We start from the raw sequence: 20758 nt of genomic DNA on the forward strand, positions 1-20758 counted from the left end.
ACAACAAACAAGGAGGACGTAATCGTGTGTCCTGCGGATTTTTTTTTTTTCAAGGAATATACAATCAAAGCGCGATGGATGAAGGCACGGCCACAGAGACCATCCCGGATCTGAAAGACATAGAGGTGAAAATTGGCCGGAAGACCCCCGAGGGTTTGCTCAGGTGGATGCGGGAGGAGGCGTCCACTCTCCGGGGAGAAGCCAAGCTGACCGCCGCGCATGAAACCAGTAAGGAGACGGGGAAGAAGAGTCTGGATGAAAAGATCAGGAAACTGAAGATGGAGATGGTAAGAGTGCGTTTTGTCGCCCTGCATGAATGAATCCCTAATCCTTCAAAACAAGAGTAATCAGTGGGAGAGATTCTCTGAACAGAATGCAACACAATCTGTCATGCTGACCACTTGTGCTCCTTTAAATATTCAATTATTTAGTCTATCAGATCACTTTTTAAACTCTTCTGGTTAAATGTATGCACACAGCTCGACATTATGATACATTACTCCAGGATATATATTATTTAACAACACACAATATGAAATAAAATAAAACATAGGCTAGTTATTGGCTGTTTTAAGATGTATGTAGGCTAGTTTCACAAAATTGTTGAACCTCTAAGAAAGATATAGAGATAGATCAAATGTATTTAATTCAACATCTACATTAACCATGACCAGCAAGTGTAAGTGAAGAAAAATAAGAATATTATCAATATTTAAGCCTATCCAAAGTTGTACTTTGTGGCGCCATGTTTTTTTCTTTATTTGAATAGTTTAGAGTATTTCCTATGGTTAGTTCAGTCCATTCAACAAATACCCCTCTTTGTTTTTTGTTTACAAGAACCCTGCCTCCTCCAAACTGTAGAGGTTTGTAACAACAATAATGAAACACCCCACAGTTTGTTTGTTTCCCTCTCTGGGATCATTGATGTCATACATTCTCTCTGGTTGTGACATATACACAGCTCACTGCAGAAATCCCCAAAACAAGAGAGTCTAAAAACACATTATCAGACAGTTCGCGGGTTAAGAAATGTTTGGGTGTGTTGGTGCAGATGTATGGAGGCTGTAGTCCTTCAGGCGGGCGTCCCGGGTTCGAATCCGACCTGTGGCTCATTTCCGACTCTATCCACTGTCCTATCTCTCCGATTAAGGCACAAAAAGAACAAAAAATAAATCTAAATGAATGAGTCACTCATGATTATAGAAGCATGGGCAGTTTAAGCAAACTAACAACATTAAGCAGCTGCTCCTGCTCCAGCTTCTTGCCTCTTCAAAATGATGTTTTCTTTTTCTGGCCACTGTTGCCAAATGTTGCAAAGTGCTCGATCATTGTTGATTTAAGTTGGGTCTCTATAAATAATATAACAGGGTACGTTCTGGACCTGCTCTTTTTTTTTTAAACTATCCTGAGACACGTTTAGTTATGGTGTGGAACTACATGACTAAAGAATGAACTGATTGCTTCATATCACTTCTGCAAAGAATTTTCTTCGACAAACCGCTTTCCCACTAAAGCTCGGCTCACTCTGCAGGATCATCGGGCTGATTTGAGCTCCGATTCTTCCCGACAATCGCAGCGTCGCTCCCGACTCGAGGCTGCTCGGACCGATTCTCTGCTCAGATTATCTCGTAGAGTGAGCGGTCCAAAAATCCAATCTTAACGTCCCCGATTTATTTCAAACATGTTTGATATTTAGAATTTAAAATCCTGACGATTACGTCATGACAGGGTCCGGCAGAAGTTGTGTGTGACTACAACATAATCATGAGAGACAAGGGAGGACTGTAGTCATGGCGACCAGCGGCAGGACGCAACCCGGAGTTTTTTTGTTTTTTTTTTACTTTTCAGTACAGATCATCAGAGCAGCACTTTTCTGAAACTTGTCTCCATATATCTACGATTGTATCACCTTTTCTATATCCTACAACAACTTCCACTTCCTTCTCTTTCACCACCCGTCGTCCTTTGAAGTTTTAAAATGAAACTTTATTAACAATTGTCAACGCTCTGTCCCGATTTCACTCGTACAGTGTGAGCACGTCGATCTCAAGGTCTGGTCGGCCGTCGTAAACGATTCAGTCGTACAGTGTGAGCTGACATGACACCCCGACTTTTATACAATCGGGGAAAAATGGCACAGTGTGAGCCAGACTTTACACTTTGCATGTATGTTAGAGTCTCTGAAACCTCAAATCCACACTAGACTTCTAATCTTTTTTCATTTGTTGCCTTAAAAAATGGTTAGTAATCATATAAAATGTAAATCTAATTTAATTGTTATTCATATTTCTGTAAACTTCTTGTTATTGGGTTTTCACTATGGGTGTGGGTTTCCATTATGAAGATGTTTAATGTGTTTTGCGACCCAACAAGGTCAGCAGCTATCTGGCAGTTTACAACCAGCATTAGCCTCGTCCACCTGTGACTGTTATAACCCCGGGTGTGGCTGCAGAAGTTTAGTTTGGACTGCTGTTTATCTATTTTCAGAGGCCTGTTGGTGGCTGTAGTTTAACTCCAGAGTGATGCTGCGTTCCATTTGATCTCAGAAGCCTGAAATTCTGAGTTTCCGGTCTGATACGTCATCAGGAACGCCCCCTGAAGTCAGAATTCTGACCTCAGTAGCCCGAGGTCAGATTCCAATACGGCTGCTGCGTGCATCGCTGTCACCGTTGAGTTTATTAGCAGCTTAGTCGTCTTTTTGTGTAATTAAATCAACCACACCGATGGTAACGTGCAAGATATTTAAAAAAAAGATGGCTTAGTAAATTAAATACCAGGTTAAATATTTTCTCCTATTTTTTAAAAAATTTTAACTGAAAGAATGTTATTGGAAAAAGTGCTGCAATAATGTGCAGACATGTCTAATCTCCTTAGTGTGAGGTTGACCAAAGTATCCGGTTTGCATTCAGAAAACGATCAGAGAGTTTCTCTACATGTGGAGAGCAGAGGGCCAGACTGATTCCCTTTAACAGCTTTAATCAGGTCTGCTGCAAAGAAAGGAGGACTGAGAGTGAAGTGATGAAGAGCCACTTCCTAACCAGAGGGAGACTGTCTCTATGTGTGTGTGTGTGTGTGTGTGTGTGTGTGTGTGTGTGTGTGTGTGTGTGTGTGTGTGTGTGTGTGTGTGTTTTCCATTCATCTGTGAGAGTGGGAGGCTGTAATGGGAGTGCAGAAGAAGAGCTCTGAGCACTGCACTCTCATCAGAAATCTGCTTAGTAAGATGTGCAGTTACACATGTTTGCTCAGTAAAAAGGAAAGGCTCACATGTACAATTGCACACACACACACACACACACACACACACACACACATACACACACACACACACACACACACATTTCATCTGACAGCGTCTTTGAATCTTTTTTCTTATTATTGGATTCTTAGTATTTTTGAGGCTCTTTATCCACACACACTTCATTTGAAGGAAAGGTCTGATATCTGCTTCTTTTATCACTTGTTCTGTGTATTTTCTTGTCTGTGTGTATTTGTGTTGCACAGTCATCTGTTAATCTTCTGTGTCTGTAACTGCACAGCATGGTGATGGTGAGCGATAGCATCTGTCTACTGTAAGATCTATGGTGTGTGTGTGTGTCATGTTGACACTGTGTCACCAGCAACAGTAATGAAATGTGGATCTGCTTCTTGTTAACTGTCAGGAAAAACAGGATGTCAGTCTGCATCTCTTTACAGTATAGGTTAAACTGAAACAAAAAAAACACAGCCTGTAAGTCTGACGTTCATTTAACACACATAAAACAGAATCATCTGTCCCAATGACACTGCTATACAATGTTTTTCCTTTTGCATATAGTTTAACCCTCAGGCATCAGTTTAATTTATTAACCTCTTAAGTCACTAAGGACAAAAATGTCCACTTCCAAAAAACTACTATAAAAATAAAACAGATTGATATTTATTTCTGCATAAATCTCTTAAACAACTTCAGCCCTGCTCAAAACTACCAAACATTCAATCATTTTCAGGAATTTAACCCTTTAAATGCCAGTTTGATTACTTGATGTCACTGTTGTTATTTATGAAAAAAAACCCACAAAAATTAGTTATTTTCCATGAAACAAATATTTGGTGGCTGGGGGATTTTATTAAAATCAGTCTTGGATATGTCAAAGATTATCCAAAATATTGACTTTGATGCATTGTTAGTTTTTGTGTAGCATCAGATTTAAAATGTAGTTCCCTGTTTGGACATTGGAGGGTGAAAATGTCCACTTTACAAAAACTGCTATAAAAATAGAACAGATTCATATTTCTTTCTACTTTTTTTTGCATAAATCTCTTAAACAACTCCAGCCCTGCTCAAATCAAAATGTTGAGTAATTATCAGGAATTTAACCCTTTAAATGCCAGCTTGATTACATGATTCTGGCATTTAAAGGGTTAAATTCCTGATAATTACTCAATATTTGATATTTTTTATGCATGAGGGTTAAGTGAAAGTCTGGAGGTTTTTTAACATTAGCCATGCCTTGAAGCAAATAATGCCTTTTCTTTTGGGCATTTGGTGATAGGAAAAACGTTTTTCACAATGGTTCAAATCTATTTCATTAAATAAGCAGCTGATGGTAAAGCCGGGAGTTAGGGGAAGTTATTTCTTGGGGTATGCTTTTGTCCATGTCTTTTTGAGTTTTTCCCTGGCGCTCCGGTTCCCCTTCGTCCACCTCTGGGCTGACCGGTGACATTGCAAAGTCAGCTTTTGAGGGCAGAGCTGAGCAGGGATTCAAAATCTTCTCCGTTTAATCTCAGTGATCGATCACTGTCTGTCCTCACAGTCAGTGCAGGAGTGTGTCTAACTGAATCATTGCCAAATGACTTAGGCTGCATATTCAGTAATTGTGTTTTTGTTTTTACAGCATACATGATGTAAAGAGGGTGTAGTTGAATATGGGTATACTGAGCACAAAGTAAATGTGGTTTTGGTTGAGCATTTATATGTTGGTCCAGTCTTGTGCTTCAAGTGACTTTTGCAATAATTAACCAAAGCCTTAATCTTTACCAAATGCTGAAGTGGGAACTACAAAATACAATGAATAATGCTGAAGAGCCTACAAGCACACATTGAAGGAAATAGATTTAATCCAGAGGGTGATACGGTTCTTAATGAACGTATTGTTGTTTCAAATATTGAAGACATTTCTTGGAAAAAGGATTGTTTCTTTTTTTAGCACTTTAAATTTCCCCTTTGGTCTCATTTGGATGCATTTAAATTTCATAACACCTGAAGAATAGGATTATTTATTTCCACTGCTGGAAAACATTAACAATATGAGCATGACATTTTTTCTTCATTATAATATGTTGTCACTTATGTGTTAAAACTACTGTCCAAAGAATAGATGGACAAATAGAGATCCCCCTTCTTTTTTTTTTTTACCCCTAATTGGTGCCAAGTTGAAAGCTGGAAATTGAATCGGTTTTTTTTGTTTTGAATTTGCAATTGCAGGTCGTCTTTATATATAATGCAAAAACTGTTTCATTTGGTCTTACTTGCACTGTGCAGTAAAATCCAAAATAAGAATACAAAAATACAGCTTCAGAGGGAAGAAAAATAGATGCAACAATGCTTTGATTAGCCAGATACAAAAAAGATAGAGAGACTACAAAGAGGGCTGATATTGAAGCGAGCATTCAAAGGAGAACAGAGACAGATGGAGCTGTTGGAGGTTCATGGAGAGACATGGGCGACCTTCTGCTGTGTATCCAGTCTGTAGGGCCTCTGCAAGGACGCCGTATGTTTGCACAGGGCCAGAGCTCGATGGGAAGGTGAAACGACAGACAGTGACACCAGGGGACATGAGGGAGGGAGAGAGAAAGAGAGAGAGAGAGAGAGGGAGAGAGAGTTCGCAGATAAACAGGGGGTTTATTTAGCTGCTGCAGGAGAGATTGAGTGTGTGTTTGAGCTGTCCCTGCTGGCAGTGATTCAGCAGTCTGTTCAGTTGCTGTGTGACATTGAGAGGCAGTTTTTACCACATGGGAGACGAGTCTGTCTGCGTCACCAAGCACGCGCCAGCTGAGCAGAAAACATCACAATGTACTGTATCTGTGAAGTATTGTGTCAGTTTGTCAGCATTTGATTGGAAATGCAGAGACAAGATGATTCTGCTGCTTAATTTAGCAGGTCCTTATAGATCCTCTGTACCATCTAAACTTTAAGAAAGATTCTAAATGTAGGCTATCAAATGCTAGATTTTCCTGTTGCAGTCATTTAAGGCCATGATAGTTGAGTTAAGTGCCCCAACAAAGACAGCTGGGGAAAGATGCAAGAGTGGTCAGCCATGATTGGTTTCAAACAAGCTAATGGTATTATTGTTGTAGAGCTAAACTTCAATGACTAATGATTAACGCATAAGTATTGTGTTATGTTTTATGTTCAAAATGGGGTGTGATCGCAAAGTAATCTTTCATAGAATTTGTATAAATTTGCAAGCAAAAACAGAAGAAGTGCTTTTGAATCTGGTAATCTCTCCATCCTCTCTCTTCCACTGATCAGGGATTGGGTGTTGGTGGTAGCGTTCAGAGCAAAGTATTCCAGAAGTCCTTCCCAGCTATATGTTTCTGTTCCTCTGAGAGTAATCTTGAGGTGTTCCTATGACAAACTTAGGTATAAATGCCTAAATGAGTTCAGTGTCAACCCAAGTTGGACATGCTGAAAAAGAATTCCAAATTAGGCTGCCCTGGAGACTTCCTAAATAGATTTCCAAATTACCTTAACTGGCTCCTTCTGATGTGCATGAGCAACACTTGAATCCAGGCTCCCTCTGGATATCTGAGCTGCTTGGCCTCTATCTACAGCTGAGCCTGGCCAACCTCAGGAGGAAACCTTCTTACTGTTGCATGAGCATGGACATGGGTTGATTAGTAGATTTAGAAGTAAACCCAAGCTCCCTCTTCACCACGAAAGGTTGAACACATTGCAGCTAACAATGCACCAATTGGACAGCACATCTCTTTCTCCAATTAGAATTTGTTATTTATTTGCAATTTATTTTCATGGTTTTAATTGGAATGCAGATCAATAACAGTGCATGTTTAAAAACCAACAATTACTTTAGAGTTTTTAACTAAAATTAGTAAGAAATGTGCAACAAATGTAACCCAAGCTGCCTGGATCAAACAGAGATTTTAGGTCCAAACATTCAATCCAAAACACCAAGAATGAGTTTTGCTTTGCCAAAAGTTTGGCATGAATAATGTTCCAGAAAAAATGTCCCAGAAAAACATATTCAACAGAAAACTAAATATAGTAAACTTTCCAACAATGAGCTCTTGTTTTTCCAGTTTGAAGCTGTCTAAGGTACTGCCTGTGGTTGGGAGTTGTGGCACGTTCTCTGTCTTGCTTGTCTCTTCTGCAATCAAAGAAGTAGAAATAGGTCAGTCAGAATCAGGGGTTTAAAACACCCTCAGTTTAATTCCCAGATTTAGAGGAGCTCACTGAAGTGTTGTCTGGATTCAGCGCAATACTTTTCTTAAATCCCAGCTACACTCAAACACACAGAAAATGACAACGACTCATGTTTCTTTCTATGGCCATTTTTTAAAATTACAGTAATAAATTGTTTGCTTTATGGAATTCCAAAACAAAGTGGTTAAAGACGCAGAGAAAGATAGAGAAAACTTTTTTAAGCAGATGATCCACTGTTATATATTCCATCTCATCTGATTTGGTTACTGATAAACAGATTGATTTGTGAGACTTAAATGTGTTTTTTATTTTGTTTTATTTACATTAATAACATTACATTGGTATGCTATGTAAAAATAGAAAGGCTGCTATAGATAAGGAAGTGATTTACTGTATGTAGGAAAATCCTGAACCAAGCAAATACTAACTAAGCCAGAAGGTTTGCTTTACATAAAGCATGATATTAAGGCTGTATATTGTTTGCAGTGCATGCACAAGCTGTACTAAACCAAATATAACAGGCAGAAAATTAGATTTCCAGGATCCTATGGATCAGCCAGGAGTTGCTTGGCGTCAAGCCTGAGCAGCAAAAAATCTGTTTGGCTGTGTACTAACGGCACAAAAATGAGTCAAACATGATTGATGGTGTTTCGGTTCCCAAGGCTTCAGAGTCCACTTCCTGCCCTCATACTGAAGGATGACAGATAAAAACCTTTGACCCTTTAAATTTGGATGCTCTCTATTGCAAGTATTCTAAAAGCTGTTATCGGAAGAAAAGGCAATAGTGGAGATGAAAGAAAGATAGCAGACACATAATGCATTTGGTGTGCATGCCAAGTGTTGGCACAAGGATTAGCATTCTTAATTCAATGCCAAAAACTATGAAGCACAATTTGCATTTCGATTTGATGATGATTTGTAACATGCACTAGCTTTACGCCAGGATACATTTTTGCAGTATCTGCATTATCTACTACTTATCAGTCAGTCAAATATTTGTCAATTATTTCATTAATGATATGGTTACTGAAAAGTCCAGGGAGAATTCTTCAAGCTGCATATTACTTCCGACTAATACCCAAAACATGTGACATTTTGTTATATCAGTGTATCTAGTTAAACTAATTTAATTTCCAGAAGTATTTAAGTTCATTTATATTTCTAAGATATTTAGTAAAAGAAAACAGTTATACATAGTAAATACTGTGTGTTTTATCTACCTTTTAAGATTAAGACACTGGCCCTTTAAGGGAGGCTCAGTGAAGAAGACAGAGAGGTGTGTGTTGGCTGAAAAATGAAGCTTGTCTAAAGCTGTGGGCATTTCTTTAATAAAAGTTGCTAAAAGTGAAGATTGACAAAGTTCTGACAGGTTTATTTCAAGGGTGCAACATACAGTGAGGACAAGACCAAATGGTTAAAGCGTTTGATGGTCTCTTTGCCCATCAATTGCTTTGATGGGCTTCACCACCACTCTTAAACAAACATTGGTCGAGGTCACTGAGACTAGGTCCTTACTGTATACAGTCTATGAGGGAGATGTACAGAACAGCTAAGTTTTCCTTGTCAGTAAAAAAAAGTATTTTTCATATTTATTCCCCCAGTTAAAATAAAAGTAAGAGACCTGAGTACTGTAACGTGATAAAGACTTCAGCTCATAAACATGATGTCAAAATATCTGTTTCTACAGGAGGCCTGTTGCTTTGTTTCTTTAAAAGAGAACATGAAGACAAATACAGCCTTTCCACAAAATCCATAAAACACTGAGGTGTGAGAGGTACCATGACTTTAGTGGATCTAATCTTGTCAGAGGGGCCCAGCTCAGCAGCAGAGCGAGCACAGAGCGGTGAAACGCTCAGCTTCGTTAGCATTGTGCCACCTCAGCGCTGACAGGCATGGAGCTACTTTTACTGTCACCCTCATTAGTTCACCCAGTCCTCTGCCAGCCAGAAACCTCAAAACCTCAAACCTGAACCCCACCCCACATGTCTGACTGTGCTCTAGGATGTCAGTGGGTTTACAGCCAAATGAAAGTTGTGGTTGTTGGATCTTGGGTTTCCTCCTCTTTGTCTGGTTTTGCCTTCCTGTTACCCCATGATGTGTGCATTCATGTATGTTCCATGTACAGTAGACATGGATAAATGAGATGTATTAGCAGATATGAGAAGTCTATACATTAGATTTTGTATCTCTCTTTACAGCATACTTTGTGACTAAAGACCATTTTCTTGTAAACAAGTTCTGTAATTTTGTCAAAAGGTGAGGTGTAAAGGCTTTATGTGTTTTTTTTGATCCAGCAGATGTCGCCCTTGAGCACCAGCATGAAACCAAAACAACTCGCGCTGCATTGTTGTGTTAGCATGCTAAGTAGCTCGTAGCTTCACACTGCATGTAAATTTACCTGAAATGAGCGTGATCTAGAAACACAGTTAAGCAGTGAGTACAGTATGTTATTCTTCTTTTCTCTAGTCCCTCAATTAAACAACTTTTATACACGAGGGGAGGAGTCAGCCGGCCGTCCCGGCGATGTAAACAAAGTGAAGATATGACTCTGAAAACTCTGAAAACATCACAGACAGTGGGACTCGGGTGTTACACCCATTGTAGACAGTCATGACTCACAGAGTTATTTTCAGAGGACATACTTGATTTCTACATTTAAGTGTGAAAAATCACATAGAAAGCCTTCAAGGATCATCTCTAAAAAGATACAGCAGATGGAAGTTCAAGCGTGGACTGTCAGGGTGAAGTCTGAAAAAGAAAATGTTTTTTAAAACCTTGTGATGACCTACTTTGGTCCATGTGTCCCAAGTGTTGCTTATGTTGAAGTTTGCCAAGGGTTGGGGTTAGGAATGAAGTTGTCAGGGTTTAGATTTCTGGTTATTTTTAATTCATGCAAATTAATCAAAGTCACAGAAACAACCCATTTAAACAATACAGCTAGGGCAATCAGGCTGAGTGACAGTGTTACGGTTATTTACTGTAGGCCAATATAAGCTGTGATGACAACTGAAAAATTCAACATGGATTTTGTGTTTGGCAGAAAATAACAGGAACAAACCCATATTTAAACAGAGATTCTGCATAGATAGTTACAAACCAGATATTGATCAGAGTCAGATAGTGGGAAGTGGAGAGTGGGCAATGACATGCGGGAAAATAGCCTCGGGCAGGATTTGAACCCGGGCCGCCCTCTTCATGGACTATGATACTGAATAGGATATGGCTAGATTTATAGATTTAAGCTTTTTCACCCTACAACCAGCAGTGCTCGTTGTCTTTAATGGTGGAGTGTTTAAGCAAAGGTCAGCCTCCAGCACTGGATAGAGATGATGGGAGAGTGTATTACTTTCTAGTGTTTTCTTTCAGACTGAAGAATTCCACATCTGGAGAAACTGTTTTTCTTTTCTGTAGGTGTTTTAAGCAGCATCGATGCTCAAAACAGAAAACCTTTATAAACTAAATCTATAAGGACGCATCTCTCCACTGGAGAGGTTAATATTATGCAGGACCAAGAGATAAATGACCTGGCAGATGGATGGAATCAATATGTTCCTCCCCAATGCTTTATTGACAGAACCTGAAGTGTTGTGTGGACCTTATAGGAAATAACAAAGGTATATGAAGTCTCAATGAGGTCAGAGACCAAAGGTCTTTGTCCCTTAATATTCCTTCACTTCTACCTAACACTGGTATTACTGGTAACAGCTGTCACCCCTACCACAGTCTATTGTTTTTATATAAAAGTTAAGCTTTAGAACATTGTTTATGATTTTATTTGAACGGGGCATGTTTTGAATAATCTCTGATCTCCAGCTGCTCACCTGAACGCACCACACAGAGTCCACCAGAAAAAGACTGAAATATGTTGATCAGTGGACTGATAGTTCCCTGATCTTATACTTGGACTTTAAGTTATTTTATATGTGGTATAAACTTGTGTTAATCAGTGTAGTGATACAACAGAAAACTCAAAGTACTTGGTCTTTTTCGATTCTCTGATTTTTTTGAAATTTTCAAAATCCAATCCATTTTGTTATAAAACACAATGCATTCAACTCTATTGAAACCCAATGATGCAACACTAAGTACATACACTCAGCTGCTAGCTTTAAGGATATTTTCATTAAGTATTTCCAATAAATGTATCTGACGGCAATACTTACAAGTTAATTTACAGATTTAGGTTTTACTGAGAACATAAAAGGACCTTATTATATTATGAATTTTTTTGACTTACGCCAGTACCAATCAGTCAATAATGCAACAGCCTTAATAATATAAGGGTGCACTTTATACTTTTTTCTACATTTTTGAATTCAGGACATCAGTTCTTCAAAAAGAAAATGTTAATGATCGCTGGTTATCGAGGCATTATTAAGTACAAATCTGAATAAAGCAAAGAAAGACAAGTAAAGTTAATTTAATAAAGCTCTGTTAACAGATTTGTACTGTTTAATATTTGTTTAAAAAAAGGCTTTAATTTAGTTTCTTAGTTCTATTCATTTTTCTATAATAGTCACCATAAACACATTTTTCATGTTGTTAACTTTTATAACAAATACTGTGCTTCCCACGTGTGTAAAACTTGTATGTTTCCAATGTGTATTTCTGATTTAACAACAGATTTCATATGATATGCAAAAAATATAAAGTTGTTTGCCTAATTGTGCTTGAAACCAGAAAGAGGCCTTAATTATGTGGGAACAAAAGACAGACATATAAAAAAGTTTATGAGAAATAAAAAAATTAAAAAAACTGCTGTGGCCTTCAGAGAGACAGAAATACTGACAGAGAGCACGGTGACAGACGGACAGAAAAAGTAATAAAGAAAGAAATGATTGGTGTGGAGGTGAAAAGAGATACTAAAGGACTTAAATCTTAAGCTTAGAGAGAAGCTGGGTTATCTGCTAAGGAGAGTGGCCGAGCTTTGAATGTGGGTGCCATATATCACCTCCTGGCCCCAGCACCTCACCGCAGACCTCTGCTAATGTATTCTGGGGAGGAATTTTCCATGGCCGCAGCCTTCTTTTTTCCTTTTATTCATCATTTAGCTTTACCCACATACACACACATATTACTTTAGAGTTACAAGTGGCTGTTACTTCTGAATAAGCATGACTATCTGTATATGACATCATTGATACAATTTTGATTACAGTTTCCCTTGGTTGTATTTTCAGATTTTACACTGTGCTAAATTCAATCATTCTTGTCTTGTCAAGTCCATTTAGTTATTTCCCTGTTTTGAACATCTTAATTCACTCTTAACATCAACTCTCCACCTTTGTTTTCCCTATCAGCAGTTTGTTCCTCTTTCTCGATCCTTTTATTTCCATCTCTTAGCCGTCTACCTTCATCATCACCTTACTTGTTTCCACACTGGAGGCAGTGTATTCTTAACCTGCCAGCATTTGTTATACTTTACTTCCAATTATGGTAATCTGCAAAGGCTTAGTAACAATATGATGGTGGAGCCAAAGCTGGATGCTTAAAATAAATATCTGAAGAGTCCTGGTTGTTCTCTTGGTTCACAGTTTGTGTGGCGGTCACATATTGTGTTTTTCTGTTTTAAAAACTGCAAACTATCAGAATATGAACAAAATGAAAAATAAACAATATATGATAATCATAATAATGATTAACCATTAAGTTGGATCATTTTTGCAGAGTTGTATCAGCCTCCAGTACTGTTTAAGATGTGGTATTGGGCGAGTTTGCTTGTGAATACATTTCTAAAAGTTTAGAAGCTCCCATAAAAAAAAATCGACTACTTTCAGTTACTTAGCCCGCTGTAGTGATTCAAACAACAACATCCCAGTGCAATTAAGAAGGAAGAAATCGATCTGACTATCTCTACTTCCTTGTCTCTTAAAGGCTTTATATGTGATTTTTTGATCCAGCAGATGTCGCCCTTGAGCACCAGCATGAAACCAAAACAACTCGCGCTGCATTGTTGTGTTAGCATGCTAATGCTAGCGATCTTTATTATGCTGGTATCTTCACACTGCATGTAAATTTACCTGAAATGAGCGTGATCTAGAAACACAGTTAAGCAGTGAGTACAGTATGTTATTCTTCTTTTCTCTAGTCCCTCAATTAAACAACTTTTATACACGAGGGGAGGAGTCAGCTGGCTGTCCTGGCGATGTAAACAAACTGAAGATAGGACTCTGAAAACTCTGAAAGCATCACAAACAGTGGGACTCGGGTGTTACACCCATTGTAGACAGTCATGACTCACAGAGTTATTTTCAGAGGATATACTTGATTCCTATTATATTTAAGTGTGAAAAATCACATAGAAAGACTTTAATGAATATTTCCGTATCTCCTTCTTTCTCCCCTGCAGGCTCACTTGCGCTCTGTAGACGTGAAGATCTTGCAGCAGTTGCTTGCGGTCCATGAAGGCATCGAAGCTGTGAAATGGCTTATGGAAGAGCGTAGCACCCTGACGAGCCGTTGCAGCAGCCTCACCAGCAGTCAGTACAGCCTAGGCGAGGGCCCCGACACCTCCTGGAGGGGCTCCTGGAGCAGCCTGCAGGACCCCAACGACAAACTAGACAACATCTCCATTGGCAGCTACCTGGATACCCTGGCGGACGACATGGATGAGTACTGCCCCTCCAGCTCAGAGTCGGTCATCTGCTCGACCACACCGCTGGTCTCAGAGGCTAACGTTGGGGGCCGCACAGGGGCCACGGTCACAACAGCTGGGGTAGTCGGTAGGTCCGGCACTGGGGCTGGAAATGGGACTCGGTCTACTGAAGGTGGAACTGTAGTTGAAAATGGGATGGAGGTGAATGGTGGAATAGGGACTGGTGTTCCCAATGCCATCAGTGGGAATGGAACGGTTAAACCACCAATCGGCTCTTTCCAAGCCAAGTCGGAAGGCCCCAAGCAAGACACTCCAGTGTGGACCAAGGCTGCAGAGACCAGCAAAGGGAGCCCTGTTTCTAAGGGCAACACCCAGACACAAGGCGTTAAGGTCAATGGCGTCCTGGAGAAACCAACCATGCAAACTGGCAACCCGACCCGCCCCAGCCTCAAGGAGAAACTGGGAACCAATCCAAGTCCCAAACTCAAACCGTACAAAAACGGAAAGATCGACTTGGATACTTGCAAAATGAATGGCAAAATGCATCTGGAGTACGACGCACACTGGCGCTGGGTGCAGTCGCAAGAAGACGTTACATTTTTGTGAAAAAGGATAATAACAGAGGGGAGAGCTGGAGCCACTATTCAACAGCCTCTCCTTATAATCAAACACCAGAGCGCTGAAGTAGAGATGAAGAACAAACTGCTGTTTTGAAATGCACATAGTGAGGCTTTCTGTAATGAACCACACTGGGTTTGAAATGCGTTTTTTTTGTCACCTTGTTCCCTCCTGTGACTGCACTAACTCTATGAAACATTGATGTCAGTATTTTAAGGTGGATGCACATAACAGGATTTTGACCATATCAAGCCAAACAGGGCTGCCTCTAACAAAGCTAGGAAAATGTCTTTCAAAAATCCTGTCATACTTTTTCTCAGGGCCTTTTTTTGGCATCTCCTGATTTTCCTTCTTATTCTTTCATACCTTTTCTTTTCTTTCCTTTTCTACAGCACAGTGAGATGATCTGACAGAGAGCTGAAGCATGATTTTGGACTGCTTGACACATTAAATAAATAATATGTAAATTACTAGATTTGAGTTATAATTTGACCTTTTCGTCCAGACACTAATTTCCAAAAAACAAAAAATCCTCAACACACAATAAAACCATGGCACAGTGAAGATGTTTGACTCCCCCCCTGAAGAGTACTGCTCTTGGATCTCCTCAGATATCTCTACAATCATCACCACATTTGACTGAACTACTAACAGCACTGATTGGTCTAAATGTGGCCATTTTCTATCTTGAAGTTAGTGGAAATCCAAAGTATCCCCCATCAACCCGATTTGATTAAGCCACAAGCTAAATGTATTGTATGAACCCTTTTACCTAGACAAATTAATCAAACGTTTATGGTGTTGACAGTATTACCGTGCTTAAAAAAGTATATTTAAAATAAGCAAAGCAATATTACTGACAAGTTCCTTTCACAAGTCCTCAAATACCCATGCTTTGTCACACCCATTTGACGTACATGATACCCTTTTAGCATCTGCTTCCCTTTCAGAGCAAAAGCCTTTCAAAAAGAGGGTTTACATTGTGGAACTTACTGACATTTAATGGGTAAAAAAATCTTCAAAAAAAGACAATAACATGGGGTATCATCAATATCACTGTAACTCTGGTGTTCTGGGTAAGTCCGTAATTTACTACCAACCCAACAACCCCAATGTTGTCGCCCTTTATGATATTTTATCTGACTTCCCATGTGCTGGATGGCCCTCAAATATTTTTAAGCGTGTCATTTTTGCCAAGTCGTTCCTAGGGGTCAGCCCTAAGTTCCCACATTTCTAAGAATTTTCTCAAAATTAGGCCCTATGTTCCCACAGGGTAGGGTTAGGGTAACTTACTGTCTCCCTAACCCTCAGTTAGGGTTAGGGTAACTGATACAAATTTATGAAAAAGGAAATGTGGGAACATAGGGCTGTGGGAACATAGGCACACTCCCGGTTTATATTGGAGTCAGTTAAAAGGCTGGGTCGCTCATTCAGATGCTAAAGAGTTCTTTGTACATCGGTGTAAGAATCCAATGGTATTGTTTTTTTGAGGTTTTCCAATGTGAACACACCTGTAGTTAAAGATCATTTTGTGAAATTTTGTGGGCATGAAAAAAAGTAGAGGATGTGAAAAAAAAAAAACAATGTCATGAGATCAGTAAAAGTTTGCTTATTGAGAATTAATGTAACCACTGTTAGCATTTGTGTCTTTGTAAAAGCTAAAAACCTTCTGTGCTTAACCAAACCTTTGCAACATTGTATATTCACTGAATTACAATACAGCTAGTCTGTGAATCAGGTACTATCGTTGACTGGTTGTAGGCAAATACTGAATATGGTTGATTTAAAAAAAAAAAACGATTATTGGTAAGTTGTTCGTTTTGATGAAAAGATGTCGTGCCTGGTTGATGTAAACCTTAACTACATATGCCTGAACGTTTTTTTCCCCTGAAATGATTGCACTGTTGATAGGATAATCTGAGTTTTCAAGGTGATTTTATTGGTGGTATTTTTTTGGCTCTTACTGGCGTCTGCTTGCGTGTACAAACGGCTTGACCAACAGTCTGTGTGCTCTTGCCATGTGAGTGTTGACTTTAAATGTGTTATATTGGCTGACTGGTTGGGTGACTATTGCATGCCTTGTGCTGAGAGCTTTATTGGTATGAGAAAGTGTAAATGACAAAATGCAATCAGAGAAGAAAAGCAATACTTCTTGAATCCTCTCTGGCTCACGTGAACAGCCCCTGCTCAGCAAATCAAATCAAATAATATTTTCTGTTCTTCGGCATTTTCCAAGACTACTGACAGGGAGGGTATGTGTGTGTGTTTGTGTATGTATGGGTGTGTGCTTGTTCCACTGTGTATGCTAGGTACACATGCGATCTACCTGCCTGAGCACAGCTCGCCTGGCAGGTTTGGATAAGAAAAGATGAGTCTCAAAGGTTTTAAAAGTGTTTTCAGCTCATTCATCACAGTGTTACTCCGTCTCTAACCAGCCTGTTAGACATGTTAATGTTTCAACACTCTGGGTCAAAGGAAGGGAACACATTACATAATCAGTATTACTTTGCTGAAGTCACTCCTCTCTCCTGACCTTTTTGAAAAAAGGTCGATTTGATCCATCTATATTTGTCTCTCAAAGCCTTCCAAGGCTCAAAATCTAACATGCTGTCTTCAAGTACTGTCCTTTTAGTTCTGGAAATAATGTGCCACATACATGAATTTTGACACAGCATCCAAAGCAATAAACAATATGTACAGTAGCAATGAGTTCAAGATTCAAACCCCTGGACTTAGTTGAAGATCTTGAATGAAGTCCAGTTGACCTTTGGATCAAGCTTCGATTTACCATGACTGAGAACCTACACAGACAAACCGTTTAGATCCTAGAAGAACTCGTCCTATTTTTCACAAATGTCATAAATCGTACATCTTTTATTTGACATCTTGCTAAACCCAAACTCAAGCTCATTTTGCCATACCTGTCATGCATTTTGTTCTGTCATGGCAGATATCTGCAGCTTATAACGGCAAAGAGACAGATTTAAAACTCAAAATCCGTACCCATGTTTTCCAAAAATGAATTCTTGATTTCAGGCAGAGGTACCAGAGCCGACAACAGCTGACATCACTACATGGAAAAAGAGTAATCTGCATGTTAGGTTTGGAAAATCATTAGTTAGGGACATCTCCAATCAATTGACTTGTTAGGTCTCACAGTAAAGAAATTCTATCTTTATAGGCAACTACAATGAGATGTTAAACTCAACATCTCCATTTTGTTTGAGTCACTGAAGCGTTACCTCTCTTCCCACTGCCGTTGTTTTCATCCTCTTTTTCCATCACCACACTGGTTGGATGGAAATGTTCCTTCTTTGCCAACAGACACATCATGCACACACAATGCCCTCTCATTGAAGACAGCACCATAAAGCTTGCACTATACAGAAATAAAGACTGCAGGCCAGTCCTGGAGACAGGCAAGGAAAATTCGGCCTCTAATTCTTGGTCCAGTTGGAATATTTTTTTAAAATCAGTCTCATCGTCCCACAGTACAGCCCGCTGGGATATGATGAAGTTTTTTTTAGTTGAAGTCTATGTGAAGTCATTTGAAACCTTCCTTTTTTTTGACATATGTGTTGGCTTTAAAGCAACATTACATGCCAAAGAGACCGTCTGCTCTGCTGCTCTGCTGGTTTGTGGTTTTCTTTTCCAAATTTGCAGAGACATATGGAAAAAAAAAGGCCTACATTTTAGTGCAGGGAACAAACCTGTAAAACACATTACATCCAGCTATAGTGTGCCTCCCTGAAGTTAAACTGTAGCTTAATGCTGTAATGAGTTTTCACTGCTGCACATACAGTTTAAGATTGGAAATATAAACATTGTTTTCAACCGCTAACTGGCAGAGATTTAACGAGTGCTGAAAGTCAAGGTGCCAGGAGAAATCGTTTGTGGTCTCTGTTTTTTGAAAAAAGTGGTTTTAACTGGTGTGTGCAAGGATAAGAATGGACGAGTTACAGACTGGAAAGCTTGTAGAAAATACCCGAAAAGCCTCTTCTCACTTTGTGGATTTTATTTGAGACGGGTATCGATGTTGACACAAACCCTGAAAATCCTCCTGTTCTCTTCTTTTATGAGGTCCAGGAGTTATCAGATGCCCAGTGCATGATGTGATGTGTTTGGCTTTCGCTTCAGGTGCCAGGAACCCTCCCGGCTATACTGGGCACAAGACAAACAAGCACGATTACATAGATGAGTGGATATTATCCACAAGGTTGTCATGACGATGACACCCCGGCTGGTTTTCAGCTCTAGTGGCTACACACAGAACAACGTTTAGAGCAGTGCTTGCAGCTGTAAAAGCAGCACTGTTTGAATGAGATGAAAAAGATGAGATGAGGCGACTGGTTGCTACATTTGAACAGAATCAGAATAATGAACATTGGAATTTTTTGGGACTTTTACACCATACATAATGCATTTGACCTGTTTCAAATGAGGCACACTTAACACATGCTTTTCAGTTGGAGACTGAACATAGACACACACTTTTACTAATGTAATACATTTTTTTTAAAAGTTCAAAGACATCGACTATCATCAGTGTTGATGTCCAAGCTTTCAGTGTTTAATTTGAGATGTTCATTATGATCCTAACTATGTTCAGAGTTAAAGGGATGCTTCACCCGTTGAAACATGAATCTGTATTGACATTGGGTCATAAATGTAGAAATGTGAAATACATTTTGAAGTTGGTGCCTTCTTGGCCGAGAAAAGGCAGAAAGTGTCTTTTTGGCTCATGTGGAGAGCACCGACACTACCAGTCCGCCCCAGCTCGAGCCGGCCCCGGCTCCTCGTCCTCACTGCCACCGACAGGCAGGCCTCATGTCTCGGTTGCTGAGTGGGCAGCGGCTGGCGGCGGCCAGCAATATAGCCGTGACATGGTTGCTGCCGACAGGCCGGTCTTGTGTCGCGGCAGCCCCGTCAGCCAGCGACGGCCCCCGGCGGCTAGAGGCGGCCAGCGACGGCCCCGGTGGCCGGCGGCCGCAGCAGCCAAAACACAAGACCGGCCTGTCGGCAGCAGCCGTCTCGCCGCTATATTTATATTTTTTCGCCATTATCATCTTTCTCCATAGAGCCTGTTAGCAGAGCTTCCAAGAAATATGGCGGACGTTAAGTTTCGATTCTGGGAGTAAGTTCTCACCCACTGATATGAGGAACTAGCGTTGTAGTTTCACCCCGCTAACCGCAACAGCTTCCAGTGATGCTATATGACGATATTTGCGTCACTGGAAGCTCCTTTTCAGACTCAGAAATACAAAGATTTCCCATCTCAGGGGAAAATGAGGGCGGGATGCACGACCATTCAAAAATACTACCAGGTTTCTAATGATACAAAGCTTAATGCTAATGGGTGAAGTATCCCTTTAAGTCTTTAAGGGCACTTTTTCAAAATGTCATTAGTGTACAGCTCAGCCTCCTTCTCTATGAGCCTTCTTCTCAAGTTCTGGTCATCCAAAAAATACAGAAAGACTGCTTGAGTCTCCATGGAGGCAGAATAGAGGGATAAACAGTGAGCGGAGCAGCACAGCATGCAACTAAGAGGAAGCTTCCACCCCCGGTGCCCTGCTGTTTTCTTCCTTCCTCTTTCTACATATACACAAACACACACAAGCACAATTCATCCCGGGGACTGAAGCGGGTCTCTAGGGTACCTGACAGCTCCTCAAAGAGAGCCATTAAGCTTTTCCTCTCCTTGAATCTTATTTATACTTTATCCCTTTTGTTACCGTCCCAAAATGCTCAAAGAAATGGACGTTGAATTGAAATGAACCCCACTGAGCGCACGCTGGGCTCTGAACATGGGTCCAGAATTTAACTAAAGGCAACACAAAGCTGCGAGAACTGAAAGATGAAAACCACCACCTGCAGTTCACTGGATCAGTTAAATCTATACATCTTGCTTGAGTGAGTGGAATTGTTTATATTTCCATGCTACTGTACGATGCATTATAGTTATTTTGTTATGCAATGTGTCCAGAGAAAAATGTTATTTTTTCTTCGTAAAGTGGAAAAATGTTCCAAGTAATAACTGATTCTGTGAACTAATGTGGAGAAATATATTATGCAGTATGTAAATTATACAAGCTTATCCAATGATTAAAGATATTTTAAATGTT

At 39.8% G+C, this 20758-nt stretch overlaps 1 protein-coding gene across 1 annotated transcript; it reads left to right on the forward strand.

Annotated features, from left to right (window-relative positions):
- Positions 1-74: 74 nt before the first annotated feature.
- lurap1 (leucine rich adaptor protein 1) lies at positions 75-20758 on the forward strand. Its single transcript, XM_065955596.1, has 2 exons — positions 75-287; positions 13773-20758. Exons 1-2 carry the CDS (start codon positions 75-77, stop codon positions 14622-14624), a joined length of 1065 nt encoding a protein of 354 aa, XP_065811668.1. The 3' UTR covers positions 14625-20758.

This window comes from Labrus bergylta, chromosome 6 (assembly GCF_963930695.1).
Source record: "Labrus bergylta chromosome 6, fLabBer1.1, whole genome shotgun sequence".
NCBI lineage: Eukaryota > Metazoa > Chordata > Actinopteri > Labriformes > Labridae > Labrus > Labrus bergylta.